At 36.6% G+C, this 9,493-nt stretch overlaps 1 protein-coding gene across 1 annotated transcript; it reads right to left on the reverse strand.

The window, feature by feature from the left end:
- Nucleotides 1-1,336: 1,336 nt before the first annotated feature.
- On the reverse strand, nucleotides 1,337-9,183 carry LOC135201668 (putative transcription factor SOX-15). The gene is made up of 3 exons (XM_064230782.1): nucleotides 8,952-9,183; nucleotides 3,100-4,460; nucleotides 1,337-2,933 (listed from the first exon to the last, which is right to left on the reverse strand). The coding sequence occupies exons 1-2, from the start codon at nucleotides 9,063-9,065 to the stop codon at nucleotides 3,369-3,371; spliced, it is 1,206 nt and encodes a 401-aa protein (XP_064086852.1). The 5' UTR covers nucleotides 9,066-9,183; the 3' UTR covers nucleotides 1,337-2,933; nucleotides 3,100-3,368.
- Nucleotides 9,184-9,493: the final 310 nt, after the last annotated feature.

Below are 9,493 nucleotides of genomic sequence, written 5' to 3' on the forward strand. Positions count from 1 at the left end.
AGGTATTCAATTCACCCGTATATTGAATACCTCATAAAATATAAGGAACATTATTTGATCAGAACATTGGACTGAAACTTAACACAAGTGTCACCTGTTGCCTTCTTTCACCGAAGATATTAATATCGAATTTTTTTTATCAATTTTTACTGGAAATATCTGATACAGAATATGATTTCGCTCTGCAGTCAACGGACCTAATTTTTGAACTTTTGAGAATCTATTATTAAAACAATGAATATTTTTATATGTATACATATATATATATATATATATATATATATATATACATATATATATATATATATGTATATATACATATATTTATGCATGAATATAACATTATAAATCTAGAAAATTGATTTACATTCTGTATATTCTGTAATGATCTTTTAAAACATGGTTATTACAGTTAAGGAAGAACTGATGAGAACGTTTAAATATCTTTAATAACTTTGCATTCTGATGCTTTCCTCTAAATAAGACGACGTAGTATCCATCAGCTGCGACCAGCAAACTACAATCGTAACCAGCAAACTACAATCGTAACCAGCAAACTACAATCGTAACCAGCAAACTGCAATCGTAAGCTTAAAGTCGCATACCTTCCTTACCTCGTCGTGGGAACTAAAGCTATTTCTATTTGCCTTGGCATTCACCAAGCTAACAAACATTTTCCTTTTGGTAACTTTGCCATTACTCGAATTTCATGAAACCTTCGTATGGAGATCTAGGTTTGTTCATACATACAGATACATATATCCATACGCCAAAGATGAATATATTTTTATCTTAAACGTCATTAAATCATAAAAGTAAGTTAAGCTCAGATTCAACCAGTGTGCACACAAAATGTGACACCCTTGAACTTCGTTAATTTTTAGGAAAATGGCAAGTTTTTTTTTAACATTGAAAGTTCTAACAAAAATGCAAACTAAAATACAGCTTCTGAAAGTTAACCAAACACTTTAGATGTAGATCTTATTAATCCTAAACTAGGATTTTCGTTTATCTCAAGTCATTACCACTGACGTCACTGACCTAATAGTAACCTAACTTAACTAACATTCCAGGTGACTGGTGGTGAACACATACCTTCATTTACTATATATATCTCTATATATATGCATAAATATATGTATATATACATATGTATGTATATATATACTATATATACATATATATCATACACACACACATATATATATATACATTATATATAACTGGTAATATTCTCTATAATATATGCATAATATATGTAATATACATATTATGTCGATGTATATACTAATATATACATTAGTATCATCCACCCCCCTAATATATGTTTCATTATATATAACCGGTAATATTCACATTTACTTGTGTTGAAATTGACATTAGCATTGCTTCGACTTCATTTCCGAACCATCTCTAAAAAATCTTCAAAACAAGAACAAAGTTTTCTTTTTGTAAATAATGGTTAGCATAGAGAAGATCACCATACATTTCATTTCACGTATCTCTTATTGATGTTAAATGTTGGTATTTATACAAAAAATCTGCAGTCTGCAAAGTAGGGCTTCATTATTATTGTCAGTCTAAGTGGCTTCCGTATACTGAAATGAACTTAAAAAAATTTGCAGCAATAAATTTATTCTTTACAAACTTCAGCCGCTGACTGACCATTTGCTTTCACTTCGAACGGCCATCACCTTTCACGTGGAAAAGAAATTCTGCCAGGGGGTTAATCTTCCTTAATGAACACTACCTGAATTTTTTTGCCCTTATAGATTTTCTAAATTTACAAAATTCAAATAATCTAAAATGTCATCCAAATCATTTACTAGATAACATGAACAAGTAGTCTAACATCCGAATATCTACAGAAAATAAAAAAAAATAGTAATTTTGCTTTTCAGTGTAAATATGAATTTTAATTGAATCTAGAACTTTAATAATACTTATTGTTGCCATGTAAATTTACACTAGACATGTATGTATTCAAACTTATTCGTTAGAATGAAAGTGATCTTATGATTCTGCAGTTTACCTGTATTTTCCTTAACGAAAGAAATCCTCAGAATAAAGGACCAGCAAACAGGTGAGTCTAATAGAACATGAGGATTTAGACTCGAGTATGTAACTCACACCGTTTACATAATCTAATCCCGTGGATAACAATGTTGAATCTCCCCTGCATGCATAAAACTCTTGAACAGTTCTCCCTTCATATTACACACATATCTTAGGACTCATATGAAATATTTCAAACCGTAAATCTATTTACAATGAGCTCAATAGTAACAAAATCATGTCGAAAATAACATACAAAACTGTAAATCGTTGACTTCAACTAACTCTTCAAGGCAAGCAGGTCAGCAGTGCTATCCAGTAGCACGTGGACTGCATGGAAAGACTAGAATTTCACCTTATATCACAGCAGTGCAGAACTTATGGCCAACTCTGATGAAAGGTAGGACAGAAGAGCAGGGAAATTGCTCGTGTCGTTTGTTTGAGAAGAAAGCGATGAAAGGAATGAGATCAATTCGTTCCTTGTTCAGAGAGTGAGGAGTAGTATATTTTATGCTTTAAAAATTTGGTGGGAGTAAATTTAAAGTAACTATACTCTGTTTCAGGCTATCAAAGGATTTCGAAAAATTCGTTTTTTTGCAATAGTTTTTTGGGGGGTCTGAATAGGGGCTGAATATCAAACCAGAAGAATTCTATATGCAAGGATAAAATAATGAAATGCAATACAAAGCTATATGAAAGCTAACTTTCTAATGGTAAGTCGTTAATGGGTAGGGCTTATCAGAAAGAGATGTATAAACAGGAATCGAAATTGGAAATTTAAGGCCAAATATCTTAATGTCTGAGAGAATAGCAATAGCTGTGAGAGGCGTCGTTGCTTCTGGACAATCACATGGAAGAAATGCTTCTTTCTTCTTGTTCTGGAAAACGAGAAGAGACCTATATCAGTCGGTTTAGCTAAGCCTAAATTACACGTTTTAATCTAACACATAAATTGCAAGGGTATTAGCGTCAAAGTTTACTTGCAATATTTCATACACATGAATACATGCTTATATATGTGTAAATAATAGCTATATAACTCACCAGAAGGATACAATGACATTTCTTGTAATCTGATATAAAACATTTTGCAGAACAGGGCAAAGGATTGGCCAAAGTTTGAGATCAGGACGTCATAATGCTGAGGAGATTTAGCTCCCGAGGTACTGATGCGAATTAAATCATCCAGTCTAGAGATGACCCACAATGCTATCAGTCAAGGTACCGTGATAAGGGAACTAAGTTAGGCGAGTCCAGCTCACCAGCAAGTAGATTAACACTAAGTGTTATGCATAAGTAAACAAATCAAATGTTCATCTTGAAGGGTCACCTATGGAGTAGGAGACTTCAAGTGCAGGCCTTAACCATGCTGAGGCTAAAGGACACTGTGCTGGAGCCTGAGTGACTTGAGACCTGCCCTCACTTTGCAGTCGCTGGTAGGTGACCTCAAGACATTCTACGAGAGATTCCATATCATCATCCCACACGTGCTGTGACCAAGGATCTTGTGTCTCCTGAGATCCTAAAAGCAATGGCGTAGGAGGTGTCGCTAAGTCCCTTTGTTCACAATTATTATTAGACCACAATTCTATATCAGAATCCAGTGCTTGAAAATCTTGAAGGTTTAATGATAAGCCTGGGGAAAGCGGCACTAAATCCTTCACACCAATATTTTCTAAATCGGCAAGTGTTGGAGGGTTCTCTGGAAGCTGATCAATGGTTTGAGCATCCATAGGGGGAAGGTCAGAAGGGCATGACATGAGCAAGTCACTTGACCAATCTAGGTTATTTTGATTTCCATTATGAGTAAAGCAATTGATTTGCTGAGCTGATCTGTCATCATATATTATTGCACTCTCTGGTGAATCTGGAAATTCATGGGGAGGGCTAGTTGGTACATTGGTGTTTAGGGAATCTGGAAGAATTTTGTCCTTTAGAGATGTTACTGAGTTTACAGAACTCCTTCCAATTCCCAGGTTTTTAAGGTTTGCAGCAAGAAGGCATTCCCTTACTTTGCTCACAGTTGCAGCATGAGCAGGGGAGTAATTGGTAATCTGAGGTCGATTTTTAGACACTCGTCCACTTGAACCAGGTGCAACTCCACGCAGAATATTACTACTACCTAAAAGCAATGGAGGTGGGCAGTTTTTATTGTTCTTCTTCTTGGGTCGATACTTGTAATCAGGATACTCTAAGCGATGAAGAACCTTTAGTCTTTGGGCTTCATCACGAAAAGGTCGTCTTTGTTCTTCAGTTAAAAGTTTCCATCGACGTCCAAGCTGTTTTGATATCTCGGCATTGTGCATATCGGGCGTCTGAGAGACTATCTTCCGTCGTTCAAGTTGCGACCACACCATGAAGGCGTTCATAGGGCGCTTCACGTGGTTGGGAGGGTGCTTCTTCGTCTGAAAGAGAGGAAAAAAATTTTCTGGTACAGTTTGTGAAAACAATGCTATCAGTCATAAAAGTTCAATATTAATTTGGTATATATATGTCTAAATGGTCAACAAGGATGCTTCATTGTGTAAATCACCGTAGCATTCTAGTTTAAAAGGTATGTAATTTTTTCTCACTCTTACACACACACATAAGTGGGAATGTTTGGAATTAAGAGGAAAAAAAGCAAAAAAATAGCCAAAAAAAACATTCATTTCCTGGTTTGCCTTCGAATAATTGTCAGTTTCGATGAGGGAAACTGTCAGCACAAGAGGACCATCAAGTGGGAATGACAATCGATTGGCCACCCATATCACTGCGGCAGCGTCCTAACCAAGGCCATACACGCGAAAATTGATACAATTTTTTGGTACTCGTCCAAATAAAAACATTCCACGGATTGCTTTCAGTTTTGTAGCGCCCCAAGTCGAGGTCTAGTGCATTTCGGTCAGATTTCCCTTTGTCGGGCAGTTTAACTACCATAAATAGTTTACTCTGGGTATAAGACAGAAATTCGAGCGATATCCTCGTCGGATTTACCATAAGAGTGATTATCCCCAAAATAGATAGGCACGTGGAATAACTGGAGTTATAAGAATTCCTTAAGAAATTATACATGGTTTTTATTATTACTGTTGCTATTGCTGTTGACACTGTTATTATTACAACTCGTTACTGTCATTAACTTAATGATTGAGTCATAAACGTAAAATCTTTACGTAGGAAATTGATCGTCATATCGCATTCATTATGTGCAGAGCTAATTTTATACCAGTTGTGGAAGTACTGGTTTTACTCGGAAATTACGTTCAGGAGAAAACTGGGGGCTAAAACGATATCATTTCAAAAGGCACCGTCAACAGCAACTGAATTCTTATAGGTCATATTTAAAATTGATAGTTTGCTCATGTGTTTGGAGACCTGTGTTTTATGAGCAAAGAATTTTATTATAGGTTGTAAATTTGTACACAGCATTCGTTGTGATAACTAGCCCTGACCCGACTTCATTATGCCAATCATCTGTCAACAAGGGGTATGAGATGCCAGTAAGGGCTGGTAAAATGACTGAATTGCATTCATTAATTATATCAATCACCCTCCAAAGTCTTTGAAACAAAAATAACAACCAAGACATACTTTGAATGCTCTACGCAACCAAAGTAAAACCAGACTAAATGCCAATGAAATTTTCTTTTTCGGTCTGTGAGCTGTCAGACAAGTCTTTAATTAAACAGCTTATGGAAGATCAATACTTAAATTAAAAATGGAGCGTGTGTATTGGGAGGTCTCATATCATCGTTTTCCATTGCGATGTCATTTCAAAGGGATCATACCACTTTATATGCAAAACTATGCAATCTCAGGTTGCAAATATCGATTGTTTGAAATAGAATATATACAAAATGACATTTAATTCACGTCCTCTTAGCCAATCGAGATTAAACTACCGGTACATGATTGGTTTTCTTGAAAAGTCCATTTTTGGCCAAATATTCTTGAGATGTCGTTATTCTTAAACGCAAATGTTGCACCGTTTTCACTTTTCCCTTTTCTAGCAATGTCATTACCAGTGCAGGTAGTTTTGCTGGACTTATCAAGTCCCATTACTTACAAAAATAGTTATTTTCGTCCTAGCTCTTTTCCTTTGGTAATGACGGATACCTTAATTAAGTTTGCTGTACAAACTATTTAATAAAAACATGTTACACAAGTAACATCCATATTACCAGGATCATTAGCAGCTCTAACTGATCACAAAAGAGAAGCGTCGAAGGCAGGAGACTTCTGCCTTCGCGCATAAAATGTCTTTCTAGGCGGCGGCGGCGGTGGTGGCGGCCGCCGCCGCTTCCTCGCTTCTTCACGATTCACAGCTGAGGACGTGAAATGTGATCTTCCTCAGCCCCTTACCAGTTATTTCCGACGTGGCATTTCCAGTCTATTCAAATAAAATAAGTGGGAGGAGGAAATGGGAACAAAGAGAATACGGATACAGAAATAAATACATACTATATCACTGCAGAAGTAAGAATATACAATATACGCTGCACATTCATTATAATTCTCGTATTATGGTCGTTATGCTTTGTGAAAGTTTACAGAGAAAATGAATGAATTTTTGCTTTCTCCGCATTCATCGCTGCGGATGCCACTACTACTACTTTTTCATCTTATTCAATATTATAAAATAAACGACTACAAACCATTTGTTGATATTTAGCTTTGCTTTACTAAAACTGTAAATATGAAAGAATATACATATGAGTAGCAAAGAAAGAAAATGTTATTCGGTGTCAGTGTTAGGACCATTAAAAGCATAAGTGTCAGGCTCCGTGAAAACGAAAAGAAAAAATGTGTACATGTCTGGGCACCATCAACCTACTACGCGCGATCAAGCCTCTCTCTCTCTCTCTCTCCCTCGGTTTTTCTCTCAATGTTTTCCTTGTGTTCTGGTGCACGCCTCTGCGCCTTGAGAGGTAAACACACTGCCACTCATATTACTTCTTGCCAGACGAGCGACACGTGGTAAGGCGCCTTACGCGTGCTATGATACATCTGTCTGAAAAGAGTAAGGAGTCTCTCTCTCTCTCTCTCTCTCTCTCTCTCTCTCAGCTGAATATAACTATACCAGACTGTCTCTCACCGGTATGGTATGAGGAAGATATAGCCAATCACTTTATTTTGCCCTTCTCCGGTGACTAACAGGGATGAGTTTTAATTGCACAGGGTTATTGGTTTTCCCTGACAGTTCGTTTTAGAAGAGAAGGCATAATTGCAAGAAACAAAGTTTTACCGATTAGTTATCGATATATGCTTTCTCCGTTACAGCGTTCATGAAGACACGGCGAAAGGATTTAGGTCAAGTAGGTCTTTACTTTTCGCAATTTTCGTTGATAGCGAATGCCTTTTATTTCTACCCTCCTCCGTGTAAAAAAAAAATTATACTAAGAGAACTTCTTACTTTCTAAGGTTTTATGAGATTAAATTTTGGCATGAATCCCTGTGCATCAATCATGATGATTGATGTTCCTCTTTGCATGGATTAGAATTCCGAAATTTTTTGTCTTAGGGTTAAGCTACGTGGCGTCATATCTATAAATGCTGCTCAGTTACAAAATAAAGTTCCAGTCGGAAATTAAGAGAGCATATTTAGTGGTAATCGTTTTCATGTTATCAGGTGCCACATTTGGTTGTTGCCTGCAGTAAGATTTGTCCATGGCACCGGCCGCGGCGTCACAGCAAATTTCATAGCTATCGACATAATTTGGGTCAAGCAAGGTATTCACGCTGACATTGCTTGATTACAAATATGGAGGTTACTATCTAAAGCTCACTGAGGATAAGAGTCATGATTTTGAAGAGTATAACAAAGTCCAACACCTAATTATTCTAACTAAGCAACATCATGAATTACTGCTTACGTCACTTATGCCTGTGGTAATTGTGTATACTTATTCATTTGCACGCTTCTGTTATTCATCTTATTTATTACTACCTCACAGTTAATTAGGTATCCAGTTAATATTAACAATGTTAACGATAAAAGTCAAAAGAAGATGCTCAGACATGATTTCAAATTAATAATAATAATAATAATAATAATAATAATAATAATAATAATAATAATAATAATAATAATAATAATAATAATAATGATCATGATAATAATTAATAATAATAATAATAATAATAATAATAATAATAATAATAATAATAATATAATAGTGGCAATGAGAAAAATTAGAAACTATACAAATAGGTAATGACATATAATAATGCAAGGCTTTAGTTTTACTTGGCTTTGAACTCCTGCCAAGCCATAGGTGTTGTTGGTTACTGCAACGAAACACCGAGACATACTCGATCTATGCGAGAGTTAAAGTAGCGTCAAGCCTGATTTAACTTTCCCATACAGGAGCTTTGCATTATTGGAATATCGGAAGTCGCTACTTGTATCAATAAATATTGATTTCATTTCACTCATTTTCATTAATCGTAAAATTTGCAAAAGTCAGCGACGGGCTAAAATCGATCACGTAGCAATGAAATTCAGACGTTTTCCATCCCATAAGATGTAGACTTTGAATTTACTTTAAATACTGAAGTTCGAAAATCGAAATTTTTTTTTTTAGGAATTGCAGCGCAGGTTTGAAATTATCTCCAAACTATACTTAACTTTCAGATTATTGTGGAAGATAAAAATGCTTTGTATAACTCGCCTATGAGTATGAGTCTGAGTATGACTCATATAAGGAATTGGTTTAAGACGTCAAAAGAAAGTAGTAAAGAGTCGTCGCTCTTCTTCTTTTGCAGCAAGTATTAACACAGTAAATCAGAAAATGCACTACAAAAATCACATAGAAACGTGCGGATTGCTGCAAAGTAAATATTGTCAAAATATCCCGGAAGATATTGTAAAAAAGAGCTGGAACGAGGTGGACGTCCAAGGTTGTTTTCCTCACCTGCGTGGCATCCGAATATGGTGTCGCAGATTTTCCATTGACCAACATCGAACCAAACACATACTGCCCGGTGGCTTTAGGCCTTTCCTCACTATTACAAGGTCCTGGTAACATAGTGTTAGGCCAAAATACTTCCGCACTGCGGTACTTAGCGATTATGTGGAGGCGCACGGTGACAACGGCACGTGGTGCAACCGCCGACGCCAAGTTTACCTGCGTCTCACCTCGTCAACAGGTGCGAACGTGACTGACTTGAAGTAAACACCCGCAAGTCTTTTTGAGACGAAGGATTCTCCCGGACGTCACGAGGTCGCCAGCCAATCGGATGTGGCAAGTCACCCCGGAGTGCTGACGCAACGCAGCCCGTGGCCAATCCGGTACCTAGATTGCAACGTCACGTCCATGTCAACCAATAGCTGTTTGGATAAAGGCGCATGGGTACGTATAGCCAACCAACTGACGGAAGGCAGTCAATGCGTGGGCGCATGCGCCATGTCTGTCAAGGGTCAGTTTGTGGGAAGATCACACACAGTGCTAACAAC

Source organism: Macrobrachium nipponense, chromosome 28, assembly GCF_015104395.2.
Source record: "Macrobrachium nipponense isolate FS-2020 chromosome 28, ASM1510439v2, whole genome shotgun sequence".
NCBI lineage: Eukaryota > Metazoa > Arthropoda > Malacostraca > Decapoda > Palaemonidae > Macrobrachium > Macrobrachium nipponense.

Bases quoted from the DNA above. Each gene is read 5' to 3' on its own strand.
- LOC135201668 (XM_064230782.1), bottom strand. From the start codon at position 9,065: ATGTTACCAGGACCTTGTAATAGTGAGGAAAGGCCTAAAGCCACCGGG. The intron at 4,461-8,951 runs GTGAGGAAAACA...CCTCTCTTTCAG, and splicing joins CATATTCGGATGCCACGCAG to ACGAAGAAGCACCCTCCCAA.